Consider the following 18,073-nt stretch of genomic DNA (forward strand, 5'->3'; position numbering starts at 1 on the left):
TTTGTGAACATTAATCACTGGTTCCTAGCCAATTCTTTGTCACTAAACTTTGAAAAAACACACTACATGCAGTTCAGAACTTGTAAGGGGTGTCCCAAGAGTATATGTCTAACATACGATGACAAGAAGATAGAAGAAGTGGACAGTGTTAAATTCTTGGGATTACAGCTTGATAATAAATGCAACTGGGAGGAGCACACTACAGAACTGCTGAAGCGTCTTAACAAATCTCTGTTTGCAATTTGAATTTTGTCAGACATAGGGGATATAAAAATGAAAAAGCTGGCATACCATGCTTACTTTCATTCCATAATGTCATATGGGATTATTTTTTGGGGTAATTCATCAAGCCAAGCTAAAGTTTTCTGGGCACAAAAACGTGCAGTAAGAGTTATATGTGGTGTGAACTCAAGAACATCCTGCAGAAGCCTGTTTAGGGAACTAGGGATACTAACTACTGCTTCCCAATATATTTATTCCTTAATGAAATTTGTCATTAAAAATATATCACTTTTTCAAACCAACAGCGCAATTCATGGAATCAATACTTTAAATATCTTTAAATATGTCTGCTTGTGTCTGTATATGTGTGGATGGATATGTGTGTGTGTGTGTGTGTGTGTGTGTGTGTGTGTGTGTGCGCGCGCGCGCGCGAGTGTATACCCGTCCGTTTTTCCCCCTAAGGTAAGTCTTTCCGCTCCCGGGATTGGAATGACTCCTTACCTTCTCCCTTAAAACCCACATCCTTTCATCTTTCCCTCTCCTTCCCTCTTTCCTGAAGAGGCAACAGTTTGTTGCGAAAGCTTGAATTTTGTGTGTATGTTTGTGTTTGTTTGTGTGTCTGTCGACCCGCCAGCACTTTCATTTGGTAAGTCACATCATCTTTGTTTTTATATATATCCAAAAACAAAGATGATGTGACTTACCAAATATATGTCTGCTTGTGTCTGTATATGTGTGGATGGATATGTGTGTGTGTGCGCGAGTGTATACCCGTCCTTTTTTCCCCCTAAGGTAAGTCTTTCCGCTCCCGGGATTGGAATGACTCCTTACCCTCTCCCTTAAAACCCACATCCTTTCGTCTTTCCCTCTCCTTCCCTCTTTCCTGATGAGGCAACAGTTTGTTGCGAAAGCTTGAATTTTGTGTGTGTGTTTGTGTTTGTTTGTGTGTCTGTCGACCTGCCAGCACTTTCATTTGGTAAGTCACATGATCTTTGTTTTTGGATATATTTTTCCTACGTGGAATGTTTCCCTCTATTATAATCATATCATTAATCTGAACCCAACAATTACGTTTGTTATTGTCGCTGTTGCATTTCGAAATCTTTCCTGTCGTCTTATTTTCTCTTTCTGTTTTTACCAGTAGTCTCACTTTGTATTCACCTTCCCCTTTTTACCGTAATCTACTATACAATTTTATCCCGCCTATATATACTCAATAACACGTAACCCACTTCCAAACCATAACCAAAAAAATCTTATTTTCTGCTTTCAACACCACCGCTGCTATAAAATCCACCGTTTCTACTTCAATTACAGCTGCTTTCACGTATTAAACAACCATTTCGGCTAGTTCTAATAACTTTCACTTTATTTCCACTTCAGTTTTTCGCACATCACTGATCATTTTTAGCCGCTCCCCACAGGTTGGTCTTTAAATATGTCTGCTTGTGTCTGTATATGTGTGGATGGATATGTGTGTGTGTGTGCGAGTGTATACACGTCCTTTTTTCCCCCTAAGGGAAGTCTTTCCGCTCCCAGGATTGGAATGACTCCTTACCCTCTCCCTTAAAACCCACATCCTTTCGTCTTTCCCTCTCCTTCCCTCTTTCCTGATGAGGCAACAGTTTGTTGCGAAAGCTTGAATTTTGTGTGTATGTTTGTGTGTCTGTCGACCTGCCAGCACTTTCATTTGGTAAGTCACATCATCTTTGTTTTTGGATATATTTTTCCTATGTGGAAAGTTTCCCTCTATTATAATCATATATATATATATATATATATATATATATATATAAAAAGAAAGATGATGAGACTTACCAAACAAAAGCGCTGGCAGGTCGATACACACACAAACAAACAAACACAAATATACACACAAAATTCAAGCTTTCGCAACAAACTGTTGCCTCATCAGGAAAGAGGGAAGGAGAGGGAAAGACGAAAGGATGTGGGTTTTAAGGGAGAGGGTAAGGAGTCATTCCAATCCCGGGAGCGGAAAGACTTACCTTAGGGGGAAAAAAGGACAGGTATACACTCGCACACACACACACATCCATCCACACATACAGTCCACACATCTGTATGTGTGGATGGATATGTGTGTGTGTGCGAGTGTATACCTGTCCTTTTTTCCCCCTAAGGTAAGTCTTTCCGCTCCCGGGATTGGAATGACTCCTTACCCTCTCCCTTAAAACCCACATCCTTTCGTCTTTCCCTCTCCTTCCCTCTTTCCTGATGAGGCAACAGTTTGTTGCGAAAGCTTGAATTTTGTGTGTATATTTGTGTTTGTTTGTTTGTGTGTCTATCGACCTGCCAGCGCTTTTGTTTGGTAAGTCTCATCATCTTTCTTTTTAGATATATATTTTTTCCACGTGGAATGTTTCAGATGATGTGACTTACCAAATGAAAGTGCTGGCAGGTCGACAGACACACAAACAAACACAAACATACACACAAAATTCAAGCTTTCGCAACAAACTGTTGCCTCATCAGGAAAGAGGGAAGGAGAGGGAAAGACGAAAGGATGTGGGTTTTAAGGGAGAGGGTAAGGAGTCATTCCAATCCCGCGAGCGGAAAGACTTACCTTAGGGGGAAAAAAGGACGGGTATACACTCGCACACACACACATATCCATCCACACATATACAGACACAAGCAGACATATTTAAAGACAAAGAGTTTTGGCAGAGATGTCAGTCGAGGCAGAAGTGCAGAGGCAAAGATGATGTTGAATGACAGGTGAGGTGTGAGTGGCGGCAACTTGAAATTAGCAGAGATTGAGGCCTGGTGGATAACGGGAAGAGAGGATATATTGAAGAGCAAGTTCCCATCTCCGGAGTTCGGATAGTTTGGTGTTACTGGGAAGTATCCAGATAACCCGGACAGTGTAACACTGTGCCAAGATGTGCTGGCCGTGCACCAAGGCATGTTTAGCCACAGGGTGATCCTCATTACCAACAAACACTGTCTGCCTGTGTCCATTCATGCAAATGGACAGTTTGTTGCTGGTCATTCCCACATAGAATGCGTCACAGTGTAGGCAGGTCAGTTGGTAGATCACGTGGGTGCTTTCACACGTGGCTCTGCCTTTGATCGTGTACACCTTCCAGGTTACAGGACTGGAGTAGGTGGTGGTGGGAGGGTGCATGGGACAGGTTTTACACCGGGGGCGGTTACAAGGGTAGGAGCCAGAGGGTAGGGAAGGTGGTTTGGGGATTTCATAGGGATGAACTAAGAGGTTACGAAGGTTAGGTGGATGGCGGAAAGACACTCTTGGTGGAGTGGGGAGGATTTCATGAAGGATGGATCTCATTTCAGGGCAGGATTTGAGGAAGTCGTATCCCTGCTGGAGAGCCACATTCAGAATCTGATCCAGTCCCGAAAAGTATCCTGTCACAAGTGGGGCACTTCTGTGGTTCTTCTGTGGGAGGTTCTGGGTTTGAGAGGATGAGGAAGTGGCTCTGGTTATTTGTTTCTCTACCAGGTCGGGAGGGTAGTTGCGGGATGCGAAAGCTGTTGTCAGGTTGTTGGTGTAATGCTTCAGGGATTCCGGACTGGAGCAGATTCGTTTGCCACGAAGACCTAGGCTGTAGGGAAGGGACCGTTTGATGTGGAATGGGTGGCAGCTGTCGTAATGGAGGTACTGTTGCTTGTTGGTGGGTTTGATGTGGACGGACATGTGAAGCTGGCCATTGGACAGGTGGAGGTCAACATCAAGGAAAGTGGCATGGGATTTGGAGTAGGACCAGGTGAATCTGATGGAACCAAAGGAGTTGAGGATGGAGAGGAAATTCTGGAGTTCTTCTTCACTGTGAGTCCAGATCATGAAGATGTCATCAATAAATCTGTACCAAACTTTGGGTTGGCAGGCCTGGGTAACCAAGAAGGCCTCCTCTAAGCGACCCATGAATAGGTTGGCGTACGAAGGGGCCATCCTGGTACCCATGGCTGTTCCCTTTGATTGTTGGTATGTCTGGCCTTCAAAAGTGAAGAAGTTGTGGGTCAGGATGAATGAGGTAATGAGGAAAGAGGATTTAGGTAGGGTGGCAGGTGATCGGCGTGAAAGGAAGTGCTCCATCGCAGCGAGGCCCTGGACGTGCGGGATATTTGTGTGTAAGGAAGTGGCACCAATGGTTACAAGGATGGTTTCTGGGGGTAACGGATTGGGTAAGGATTCCAGGCGTTCGAGAAAGTGGTTGGTGTCTTTGATGAAGGATGGGAGACTGCACGTAATGGGTTGAAGTTGTTGATCTACGTAGGCAGAGATACGTTCTGTGGGGGCTTGGTAACCAGCTACAATGGGGCGGCCGGGATGATTGGGTTTGTGAATTTTAGGAAGAAGGTAGAAGGTAGGGGTGCGGGGTGTCAGTGGGGTCAGGAGGTTGATGGAGTCAGGTGAAAGGTTTTGTAGGGGGCCTAAGGTTCTGAGGATTCCTTGAAGCTCCGCCTGGACATCAGGAATGGGATTACCTTGGCAAACTTTGTATGTGGTGTTGTCTGAAAGCTGACGCAGTCCCTCAGCCACATACTCCCGACGATCAAGTACCACGGTCGTGGAACCCTTGTCTGCCGGAAGAATGACGATGGACCGGTCAGCCTTCAGATCATGGATAGCCTGGGCTTCAGCAGTGGTGATGTTGGGAGTAGGATTAAGGTTTTTTAAGAAGGATTGAGAGGCAAGGCTGGAAGTCAGAAATTCCTGGAAGGTTTGGAGAGGGTGATTTTGAGGAAGAGGAGGTGGGTACCGCTGTGACGGAGGACGGAACTGTTCCAGGCAGGGTTCAATTTGGATAGTGTCTTGGGGAGTTGGATCATTAGGGGTAGGATTAGGATCATTTTTCTTCGTGGCAAAGTGATACTTCCAGCAGAGAGTACGAGTGTAGGACAGTAAATCTTTGACGAGGGCTGTTTGGTTGAATCTGGGAGTGGGGCTGAAGGTGAGGCCTTTGGATAGGACAGAGGTTTCAGATTGGGAGAGAGGTTTGGAGGAAAGATTAACTACTGAATTAGGGTGTTGTGGTGCCAGATTGTGTTGATTGGAATTTTGAGGTTTTGGAGGGAGTGGAGCTGGAAGTGGGAGACTGAGTAGATGGGAGAGACTGGGTTTGTGTGCAATGAGAGGTGGTTGAGGTTTGCTGGAAAGGTTGTGAAGGGTGAGTGAGTTGCCTTTCCGGAGGTGGGAAACCAGGAGATTGGATAGTTTTTTGAGGTGAAGGGTGGCATGCTGTTCTAATTTGCGGTTGGCCTGTAGGAGGATGCTCTGAATAGCTGGTGTGGATGTGGGAGAGGAAAGTTGAGGACTTTTATTAAGGATAGGAGTTGACGGGTGTGTTCATTGGCTGAGTTGATGTGTAGGTGAAGGATTAGGTGGGTGAGGGCAATGGATTGTTCAGTTTATATATATATATATATATATATATATATATATATATATATATATATATATATATGGGAAGGAGAGGGAAAGACGAAAGGATGTGGGTTTTAAGGGAGAGGGTAAGGAGTCATTCCAATCCCGGGAGCGGAAAGACTTACCTTAGGGGGAAAAAAGGACAGGTATACACTTGCACACACACACATATCCATCCACACATTTGTGTGTGTGTGTGTGTCTATATATATATATATATATATATATATATATATATATATATATATATATCCCATCATAGGAAGAAAAAAAGGAAATCTTCTTTCTTCAGGATGTGAGAAAGGATGGATATGAAAATATTACTCAAATTCTTTTCATTTTTGCCACTTCAACATTTGTGTGCACCCTGCAGTGATATTATCTTCCTCATTCGTGTTACCTGATGAAGCTCCTAATTTACAGAAAATCTGTGGCTTTTAAAACATCACAGTATTTTATGTTTACATTTTACTTAGGAGAGCTTATGTGACTCTTTAACAGAATGTCTACAATGTCTAACAGTGACGACATTCTCAACTGCAGTAGTAGCTTTTTTCCCCACTTTCTGTATGAAATTTGTACTAATGCCACTTTCTGTATGAAATTTACATTAATGCTGTCATTGCATGTTTAGGTCTGTTTACATCAGGCAGAGAAAATAAAACTTGACAAACTGTACAAACTGAGATTGCCAATTCTTCCACAACCAACTTATATAAATAGTGCAAACTGAATTAAGATTTTATAATTTTGTTAATTACAACAATCTGTTCCTGACTTATAAGGTGTGTGCCCATTATTATTGTTATTGTTATTATTATTGTTGTTGTTATTATTTTATTCTATGTTATTTTTTGGAAAAAGGAAGACTATGATAGAAAGCATGTTCCATTGTAAACACACATCTACATAACAATAATGGAAATTTCTGGATGGAGCAGTACATAAAATAAGGAAAAGGCAACAACTCATCCTGTAGTTATGCTTGTAGCACAGTAACACATATCAGAAAACAGCAAGCACTAGCTCTTTTTCCCATGGGCACAGGTGTGTGCATTTGTGTGTGTGTGTGTACTATTGCTGAAAGAAAGTGTTTGTGCTCAAAAGCTAGGTAAAATGCTGTTTCCTGTTATGTGTTATTGTACCCCAGGCATCGATCCACTATATGTGAGTGGTTGCCTTACCCTTATTTTATCTTGGGATCTATATAAACCAGAAATGAATATTAGTTTATTATTTGTAAAACATATATGAGGAAGATGCATTATTACTTCTTTAAGTATTAAGACTGGAAATCTTGCAATATAACCACACACACACACACACACACACACACACACACACACACAGAGAGAGAGAGAGAGAGAGAGAGAGAGAGAGAGAGAGAGATATTTCCTGAATATATGAAATACAATCAATTATTATTAATAATAATACAAATTATATTTTCAATAATTGATTAATTTCTCTGACCTGTACCCCTTTCCCTAAACCTCTCCAGTCCTTTTCCTTCACTTCTCTTCCTTCCCCTTCAACTCTTCTGTCAGAAGAAGGAGCCATTGGCTCTGAAAGCTTATTAAATTGGCTTATAAAAGTTAAACCCTTTTATGTGTGTGTTCCCCTGCCACTGCTTGGTGAGTAGATTTTTTACACTCCTGGAAATTGAAATAAGAACACCGTGAATTCATTGTCCCAGGAAGGGGAAACTTTATTGACACATTCCTGGGGTCAGATACATCACATGATCACACTGACAGAACCACAGGCACATAGACACAGGCAACAGAGCATGCACAATGTCGGCACTAGTACAGTGTATATCCACCTTTCGCAGCAATGCAGGCTGCTATTCTCCCATGGAGACGATCGTAGAGATGCTGGATGTAGTCCTGTGGAACGGCTTGCCATGCCATTTCCACCTGGCGCCTCAGTTGGACCAGCGTTCGTGCTGGACGTGCAGACCGCGTGACACGACGCTTCATCCAGTCCCAAACATGCTCAATGGGGGACAGATCCGGAGATCTTGCTGGCCAGGGTAGTTGACTTACACCTTCTAGAGCACGTTGGGTGGCACGGGATACATGCGGACGTGCATTGTCCTGTTGGAACAGCAAGTTCCCTTGCCGGTCTAGGAATGGTAGAACGATGGGTTCGATGACGGTTTGGATGTACCGTGCACTATTCAGTGTCCCCTCGACGATCACCAGTGGTGTACGGCCAGTGTAGGAGATCGCTCCCCACACCATGATGCCGGGTGTTGGCCCTGTGTGCCTCGGTCGTATGCAGTCCTGATTGTGGCGCTCACCTGCACGGCGCCAAACACGCATACGACCATCATTGGCACCAAGGCAGAAGCGACTCTCATCGCTGAAGACGACACGTCTCCATTCGTCCCTCCATTCACGCCTGTCGCGACACCACTGGAGGCGGGCTGCACGATGTAGGGGCGTGAGCGGAAGACGGCCTAACGGTGTGCGGGACCGTAGCCCAGCTTCATGGAGACGGTTGCGAATGGTCCTCGCCGATACCCCAGGAGCAACAGTGTCCCTAATTTGCTGGGAAGTGGCGGTGCGGTCCCCTACGGCACTGCGTAGGATCCTACGGTCTTGGCGTGCATCCGTGCGTCGCTGCGGTCCGGTCCCAGGTCGACGGGCACGTGCACCTTCCGCCGACCACTGGCGACAACATCGATGTACTGTGGAGACCTCACGCCCCACGTGTTGAGCAATTCGGCGGTACGTCCACCCGGCCTCCCGCATGCCCACTATACGCCCTCGCTCAAAGTCCGTCAACTGCACATACGGTTCACGTCCACGCTGTCGCGGCATGCTACCAGTGTTAAAGACTGCGATGGAGCTCCGTATGCCACGGCAAACTGTCTGACACTGACGGCGGCGGTGCACAAATGCTGCGCAGCTAGCGCCATTCGACGGCCAACACCGCGGTTCCTGGTGTGTCCGCTGTGCCGTGCGTGTGATCATTGCTTGTACAGCCCTCTCGCAGTGTCCGGAGCAAGTATGGTGGGTCTGACACACCGGTGTCAATGTGTTCTTTTTTCCATTTCCAGGAGTGTACATTATATAATCCTTTAATGAGTTAGATAATGGAAAATTTTTGATGAAATACAAACACTGAAAGGAGTCTTGGTACCAATTGATGATATAATTTATGCACTGAGTTGTTGACAGGCACATAAACAAGGTTGATAATATTGTGCAATTAAACTGCAGCTAAGGGGTCTATGTAGCTGTGCATCTGTACTCAGTGTGTATATGTGTTCTGTTAAATCTGAAGGAGGACGTGTTCAAGAGCTTAGCAGCATTCAGAATCTTGTTTATTTGCTTACTGATGACTCATCACCTCAACTATACTGTACAGGCTGCCTTGCCAATTTAATAATTTCCTTAACTATTATGTGGTTCAAACAGAGCTCATTGTGCCCTACGTGCCAAGTAAGATCGTAGCTTCAGTGGAGGCTGTTCGTTCCTGTGAAGTGTGAGCTGTTAATAATCTGCCCTTATGCAATAGCTGCATGTAGCCTATAGGAGCCATGGGAGAAGATTCAAATGTTGTCCACTGGCTGCCACTGAAGACTGTAGATTCCAAGTCACAGACACTGGCATCCAGCTAGTTGCAGCATGTTTCTTTCCTGACTGCTTTGGGGATCAAAGTCCTGAATCACATACTTCCATCTCTAATGTTTCATCTTTGGGCCCCACCAAGAGAGTCTGGTGCCCCTGCAACCTGACCAGGGCATGCATGACTGTAACCTACACAAAAAATCAACTTCCCTTAGGTTCCTAAAAAATCTACATTTTATGATTTAACGACCATAAAGATGACCAAACCTTCACTATCCTAACTAGGCTCACTTTGCAGCTGAACAATATAGTGAGTTTTACCTTTGCTCCTGCAGGAAGTCTAAAATAGATTCTTCAAGCACATTTTTATTTCTTTTTATGGGTGAAGTATACCTTAGTTTTTATGTAGTGACTTGGAATCTGGAGGAATTACAGAACATGGTGTATAGTTGAATGACTCCCCTCCCCTCAATTACACAGATGTTTCATCTGCCATTATTCATCTGAAGTTATCTTTTGGACTACACTTCCCTAAATAGATATTTGTACACACATTTATAAGAAAATATTAAACAAAAAATAATCAATTTGTGGAAGTATAATGTAATCGGAAAGATTAAAAAAAAATCTACTCACCAAGCAGTAGCAGGAGAACACATACATAAAGGTATTGATATTTGCAAGCTTTTGGAGCCAGTGGCTTCTTCTTCTGGCAGAAGGGTTGAACGGGAAGGAAGAGGGACAAAGGAAAAGGACTGGTGAGATCCAGGAAATTGGGAGAGTTTGGAAAAATTGCCAAGAACTTCAAGAGACTTACTGGAGAGGATGAGAAGGAAAGTCTCTGGGTAAGGGGAGATTTACTGGAGCGGATGGGAAGGGAAAAGAAATATTTCCTTCTCATCCTGTCTGGTAAATCTCGCCTGACCTGCAGTTCTGGTTGACTTTTTCTGAAATCCGCATGTCCTAAACTTCACCAGTTCTTTACCTTTACCCCTCTTCCTTCCCCTTCAACTCATCTGTAAGGAGAAAAAAGCTATTGGCTCCAAAAGTTTGCAGATTTCAGTACCCTTATATGTGCATTCTCCTGCCACAGCTTGGAGAGGAGATTTTTTATCTATCCAATTACATTATATTTTCAAACATTTATAAAAATGTGGTTTATGGTAAATTCTGTGGAATTATGCTTGAAAATGACCTGACCTTCTTACATTAGCATCGGTACCTTATATTCAAAGAGGGAGTTTCATCACTGTAAATGCACAGAAAAGACTGGTGACAAATAAATGAGCAATAAAATGATCTATTAATCACTCAAGTGCAGCTGTAAGCTCAATATATAATGGATTACTGAAGTTCTGTTGCTGTGAAAGGTTAGTAGCATTAGTCACAATGCTGTTCTACTGAAGAGGATGTTTCTTATCTACCCATTACATTTTCTATTTCTGAGTATATAATCACTATACTACTGTTAGGAAGTGTTTCTTGCCTTGCTGTTTATGAAGCATTTTGGAATAAAATTAATCAATGTGATACAGTCATGCTTAAGAATATAAGAAAAACAAACTCATAAATAATTAATGCATAGTTGACAATGCAACCATTGCAAGTTGTCAACATGAGCAGAAAAAATAAGTTTGCTTTTATACCACTCTTTAAGTACTACATATATACAGTGTTATAAATATTATTTACACACATTACACTGCACACTTATATTGTAAAATATAATTACTTCTATTGAAAAATGCATGCAGCCCACATATAACAAATAAAAAACTTTTGGTAAGGAACATGGTAATATACTGAAGAACATGCTTCAATAAATATCACAGGAAGGTAAATCACCAGTTATCACAATATAAATGACATTATGAGCAGTGTATAGAACACACTGATAGACTGCACCTTTTTAGATTTACTTGTATTCTCTTCATTTCTCACTGTTTCACGATTAAGTGAAAAAGTGATCCACTTTTCCTGTAATTATCTACTCAGGTGCATGTTGTGATCTACCATCAACTATTAAGATCCTGACTGATAGTTACAAGAAACAACTGTTATAAAAATTGTAAGCTGATGTTTGACTAAAAATCCTAAATATTTTAATTAGGATATAATAAGTTATTAAATGCCATCATGGACAAAGATGCAAAGTATTAATATACATCTGAATAATAATCAAATATCAATATTTTTCATATATATTTTTATTTTTTAAAAATACACTAAGCTTTATAGTCAATGAATAAGTTATTTGTAAACTACAGCCAAAAAGCATTTTGTAGCACTTCATTCAGTCATGCATATCTGAAGAGCCCACTGTAGCGTAAAAGGCAATCACATCAATTGCGTTTACTATTTGGTTTACTATACCAGTAGCTGAAAACAAATAAATATCTCTCTCTGTATTACTGCAGTAATAACTGTCAATAACAGAACATCACTGGTGCACTGCATTAAAAACACATGGTTGTAAACAAAAAAAAAGGTATCAAATAATGTTTAACATCATTATTTTTGAAGACAACTTCCAAAGACAAAGCTACAAATTTTGTTAATTTTTAATTTTTTTATTCTCAAAAGGCAACTTCAGAACACAGTATGCAAAGTGATGTTCTGCACATGTAAACTAAGAAATGGATATTTTCTACTACTCACGAGTGCCTTGTTTCCCTCATTATAACATTTCCTGGGTCTGTTTTCCTGATTTCACTTTCCCTTGCAGCTTCTGTAAGTGATTTAAATGCTGTCGAATGGATGCTGTAAAGAAGTTTCCGAATTTGTAAGAAAGTGAGAATAATAGATAATTTATCTTTCTGTTTAATAAGTGTCATAGAAATTCATTACATGGTTTCTTTTAAGTTTAAGTGAAGTGAAGCATAAAACTATATTAATATGTAACATATAAATAATAAACAAGCAAAATTAATTAGACGCATGTGAAGTGCTGAAACTGTGTGCTAAACCAAGACTAACATCGACACCGTCATTTTGAGGACTGATTCAATAACTGTTGTTATTTGAGAATGAATTTTGAATTCACTCAAAACATAAATTTTTCACTAGGTTCACTCCCAATTTCAAAGAATTCATCCATTATATTTTGGAACTGGCCACTCCAGAAGAAAGCATATGCTGTAATAATGTGTTGCATATGGTGATATAGGGAGTGGGGATTTGATGATAAGATAGAATAGAATGGACATGAGACCACTGAGAGAATGGTATGGCTACAAAAACTAAAGTAAGGGGAAAAGAAAGAAATAATAAAACAAATAACTGATTTTTTGAGAGGTTGGGAGGGTGGATTCCAGGATTGTGGCATAGAAGTAGAGTTTGATGGGAAGGGGAGTGTGTTAGTGTGAAGGTGGGATGTGAGAATCCAGACAGTATGGGCTGTGAAGCAGCCACTGAGCTTGGTCACATATTCAGTAACATGTTCAGCAATTACATGGTCACCTTTGATCTAGACCACAGTATTGTAGTGCCCATTCATACACATAAAAGAACAACTTAATTCATTTTATGAGAAAAATCAGTGGATACCATGTGCTGCAGATACCATGAACTGCAGATTGAAACTGAAGAAACTGCAAAAAGGTGGGAATTTAAGGAGATGGGACCTGGATAAACTGAAAAAACCAGAGGTTGTAGATAGTTTCAGGAAGAGCATGAGGGAACAATTGACAGGAATGGGGGAAAGAAATACAGTAGATGAAGAATGGGTAGCTCTGAGGGATGAAGTAGTGAAGGCAGCAGAGGATAAAGTAGGTAAAAAGATGAGGGCTAATAGAAATCCTTGGGTAACAGAAGAAATATTGAATTTAATTGACGAAAGGAGAAAATATAAAAATGCAGTAAATGAAGCAGGCAAAAAGGAATACAAACGTCTCAAAAATGAGATCGACAGGAAGTGCAAAATAGCTAAGCAGGGATGGCTAGAGGACAAATGTAAGGATGTAGAGGCTTGTCTCACTAGGGGTAAGATAGATACTGCCTACAGGAAAATTAAAGAGACCTTTGGAGAGAAGAGAACCACTTGTATGAACATCAAGAGCTCAGATGGAAACCCAGTTCTAAGCAAAGAAGGGAAGGCAGAAAGGTGGAAGGAGTATATAGAGGGTTTATACAAGGGCAATGTACTTGAGGACAATATTATGGAAATGGAAGAGGATGTAGATGAAGATGAAATGGGAGATAAGATACTGCGTGAAGAGTTTGACAGAGCACTGAAAGACCTGAGTCGAAACAAGGCCCTGGGAGTAGACAACATTCCATTAGAACTACTGATGGCCTTGGGAGAACCAGTCATGACAAAACTCTACCATCTGGTGAGCAAGATGTATGAGACAGGCGAAATACCCACAGACTTCAAGAAGAATATAATAATTCCAATCCCAAAGAAAGCAGGTGTTGACAGATGTGAAAATTACCAAACTATCAGTTTAATAAGCCACAGCTGCAAAATACTAACGTGAATTCTTTACAGACGAATGGAAAAACTGGTAGAAGCGGACCTCGGGGAAGATCAGTTTGGATTCCGTAGAAATGTTGGAACACGTGAGGCAATACTAACCTTACGACTTATCTTAGAAGAAAGATTAAGAAAAGGCAAACCTACATTTCTAGTATTTGTAGACTTAGAGAAAGCTTTTGACAACGTTATTTGGAATACTCTCTTTCAAATTCTGAAGGTGGCAGGGGTAAAATACAGGGAGCAAAAGGCTATTTACAATTTGTACAGAAACCAGATGGCAGTTATAAGAGTCGAGGGGCATGAAAGGGAAGCAGTGGTTGGGAAAGGAGTGAGACAGGGTTGTAACCTCTCCCCGATGTTATTCAATCTGTATATTGAGCAAGCAGTAAAGGAAACAAAAGAAAAATTCGGAGTAGGTATTAAAATTCATGGAGAAGAAGTAAAAACTGTGAGGTTCGCCGATGACATTGTAATTCTGTCAGAGACAGCAAAGGACTGGGAAGAGCAGTTTAATGGAATGGATAGTGTTTTGAAAGGAGGATATAAGATGAACATCAACAGAAGCAAAAAGAGGATAATGGAATGTAGTCAAATTAAATCGGGTGATGCTGAGGGGATTAGATTAGGAAATGAGACACTTAAAGTAGTAAAGGAGTTTTGCTATTTAGGGAGTAAAATAACTGATGATGGTCGAAGTAGAGAGGATATAAAATGTAGATTGGCAATGGCAAGGAAATCGTTTCTGAAGAAGAGAAATCTGTTAACATCGAGTATAGATTTAAGTGTCAGGAAGTCGTTTCTGAAAGTATTTGTATGGAGTGTAGCCATGTATGGAAGTGAAACATGGACGATAACCAGTTTGGACAAGAAGAGAATAGAAGCTTTCAAAATGTGGTGCTACAGAAGAATGCTGAAGATAAGGTGGGTAGATCACGTAACTAATGAGGAGGTATTGAATAGGATTGGGGAGAAGAGAAGTTTGTGGCACAACTTGACTAGAAGAAGGGATCGGTTGGTAGGACATGTTTTGAGGCATCAAGGGATCACAAATTAGTATTGGAGGGCAGCGTGGAGGGTAAAAATCGTAGAGGGAGACCAAGAGATGAATACACTAAGCAGATTCAGAAGGATGTAGGTTGCAGTAGGTACTGGGAGATGAAGCAGCTTGTACAGGATAGAGTAGCATGGAGAGCTGCATCAAACCAGTCTCAGGACTGAAGACCAAAACAACAACAACAACAACAACAACAACAACAACCATGTGCTAACAAAACAGATGCAATAACATGAAGACAAATATGATTTTAACACCTCTCCAGATTCATCGCCATAGTAGATCAGCTATACAACAACAAAGGATATGCAACAAAACAAACTTATAAGTAATCTGTCTCAATGCCAATCAGAATTCCACTGCAAGACTAATATGAAACAGACGTAACGTTAATAAAAAATAACACTGGAACTGAAACTCCCTGGAAGATTAAAACTAAGTGCTGGACAAGGACTCAAGGACCTTTCTACATCTACGTCTACATAGATACTTCGCAGGCCACCATACACTGGCAGACCAGCTGTGTGGCTGGATTGAAGAATTTTTAGCAAACAGAACACAGCATGTTGTTATCAATGGAGAGACGTTAAAGTAACCTCTGGCGTGCCACAGGGGAGTGTTATGGGACCATTACTTTTCACAATATATATTAATGACCTAGCAGATAGTGTCGGAAGTTCCATGCGGTACCCTGTACCACTACTAGTCATTTCCTTTCCTGTTCCAGTCACTCACAAATATGGCAAGGGAAATACAACTGTATACATCCCTCCACATGAGCCCTAATTTTTTGTATCCTATCTTCATGGTCCGTATGTGCAATGTATGTTGGCAGCAGCAGAGCAGTTAGGCAGTCAGCTTCAAATGCTGGTTCTCTAAATTTTCTCAATAGTGTTTCTAAAAAAGAGCATCACTTTCCCTCCAGGGTTTCACACTCGAGTTCCTGAAGCATCTCCATAACACTTAAGTGTTGTTCGAACCTAATAGTAACAAAGATAGCTACCTGCCTCTGAACTGCTTCGATGTCTTCCTTCAATCTGACCTGGTAAGGATCCTAGACACTCAAGCAGAATTCAAGAATAGGTTGCACCAGCATCCTGTACACAGTCTCCTTAACAGGTGAACCACTGTTTCCTAAAATTCTCCCAATAAACCAAAATCGACCATTTGCCTTCCCTAACACAGTTCTCACCTGCTCGTTATCACTTTGCAATGTTATGCCCAGATATTTTAACAACTTCACTGTGTCAAGCAGGACTCTAGTAATACAGTATCTGAACATTACAGGTTTGATCTTCCCACTCGCCGACATTAACTTACATTTTTACACATTTGTCTAGAGCTAGCTGCCATTAATCACATCTACATCTACATCTACATTTATACTCCGCAAGCCACCCAACAGTGTGTGGCGGAGGGCACTTTACGTACCACTGTCATTACCTCCCTTTTCTGTTCCAGTCGCGTATGGTTCGCGGGAAGAACGACTGCCGGAAAGCCTCCGTGCGCGCTCGAATCTCTCTAATTTTACGTTCGTGATCTCCTCGGGAGGTATAAGTAGGGGGAAGCAATATTTTCGATACCTCATCCAGAAACGCACACTCTCGAAACCTGGCTAGCAAGCTACACCGCTATGCAGAGCGCCTCTCCTGCAGAGTCTGCCACTTGAGTTTGCTAAACATCTCCGTAACACTATAACGGTTACCAAATAACCCTGTGACGAAACACGCCGCTCTTCTTTGGATCTTCTCTATCTCTTCCGTCAACCCGATCTGGTACGGATCCCACACTGATGAGCAATACTCAAGTATAGGTCGAACGAGTGTTTTGTAAGCCACCTCCTTTGTTGATGGACAACATTTTCTAAGAATTCTCCCAATGAATCTCAACCTGGTACCCGCCTTACCAACAATTAATTTTATATGATCATTCCACTTCAAATCGTTCCGCACGCATACTCCCAGATATTTTACAGAAGTAACTGCTACCAGTGTTTGTTCTGCTATCTTGTAATCATACAATAAAGGATCCTTCTTTCTATCTATTCGCAATACATTACATTTGTCTATATTAAGGGTCAGTTGCCACTCCCTGCACCAAGTGCCTATCCGCTGCAGATCTTCCTGCATTTCGCTACAATTTTCTAATGCTGCAACTTCTCTGTATACTAAAGCATAATCCGCAAAAAGCCGCATGGAACTTCCGACACTATCTGCTAGGTCATTAATATATATTGTGAAAAGTAATGGTCCCATAACACTCCCCTGTGGTACGCCAGAGGTTACTTTAACGTCTCTCCATTGATAACATGCTGTGTTCTGTTTGCTAAAAATTCTTCAATCCAGCCACACAGCTGGTCTGATATTCCATAGGCTCTTACTTTGTTTGTCAGGCGACAGTGCGGAACTGTAACGAACGCCTTCCAGAAGTCAAGTAAAATAGCATCTACCTGGGAGCCTGTATCTAATATTTTCTGGGTCTCATGAACAAATAAAGCGAGTTGGGTCTCACACGATCGCTGTTTCCAGAATCCATGTTGATTCCTACAGAGTAGATTCTGGGTTTCCAAAAACGACATGATACTCGAGCAAAAAACATGTTCTAAAATTCTACAACAGATCGATGTCAGAGATATAGGTCTATAGTTTTGCGCATCTGCTCGACGACCCTTCTTGAAGACTGGGACTACCTGTGCTCTTTTCCAATCATTTGGAACCTTCCGCTACTCTAGAGACTTGTGGTACATGGCTGTTAGAAGGGGGGCAAGTTCTTTCACGTACTCTGTGTAGAATCGAATTGGTATCCCGTCAGGTCCAGTGGACTTTCCTCTGTTGACTGATTCCAGTTGCTTTTCTATTCCTTGGACACTTATTTCGATGTCAGCCATTTTTTCGTTTGTGTGAGGATTTAGAGAAGGAACTGCAGTGCGGTCTTCCTCTGTGAAACAGCTTTGGAAAAAGTTGGAAATTTTGTCTACGTCACCTTGTATCTTCCTACATTCACTCTACTTTGACACCTTACCATACACCACAACATCATCAACAAACAACCACAGATTGCTGCCCACCATATCATTTATGCCTTTTGCGCACAAATACTCTACTTATTGAACTGCCCAATTACAACTCGTGACCTGACCGCACAACTTTTCCTCCCCCAGGACCTCTCTCCCACTTTCCAAACTTGAATCAATACTCACTCATGACACAAGACAGCTTTGCAAGTGACAAATATTGTAATGGGAACTGCCATGGGTTCATATACTCATGTATTTCATTAAGCCTGTCAGTGATTGTTCCTCTCTTTTGGTAGACTATTTTGTCACAGAG

The 18,073-nt window shown here is 41.7% G+C and overlaps 1 protein-coding gene across 5 annotated transcripts in view; it reads right to left on the reverse strand.

Annotated features, from left to right (window-relative positions):
- LOC126252907 (probable phospholipid-transporting ATPase IA) overlaps positions 1-18,073 on the reverse strand; it is a 631,593-nt gene that overhangs the window by 53,244 nt on the left and 560,276 nt on the right. For 4 of the 5 annotated variants that reach the window (XR_007545867.1, XM_049953883.1, XM_049953884.1 and 1 more), the window contains exon 21: positions 11,872-11,973. Coding sequence is in view for 4 of the 5 variants with exons in the window: in XM_049953883.1 (XP_049809840.1) it covers positions 11,872-11,973 (102 nt within the window). In the remaining variant the exon portion in view is untranslated. Of the gene's footprint in view, positions 1-11,455; positions 11,593-11,871; positions 11,974-18,073 lie in introns of those variants that run through there. The other variant, XM_049953886.1, reaches the window with a different exon arrangement.

The sequence above is a fragment of the Schistocerca nitens genome, chromosome 4 (assembly GCF_023898315.1).
Source record: "Schistocerca nitens isolate TAMUIC-IGC-003100 chromosome 4, iqSchNite1.1, whole genome shotgun sequence".
Taxonomy (NCBI): domain Eukaryota; kingdom Metazoa; phylum Arthropoda; class Insecta; order Orthoptera; family Acrididae; genus Schistocerca; species Schistocerca nitens.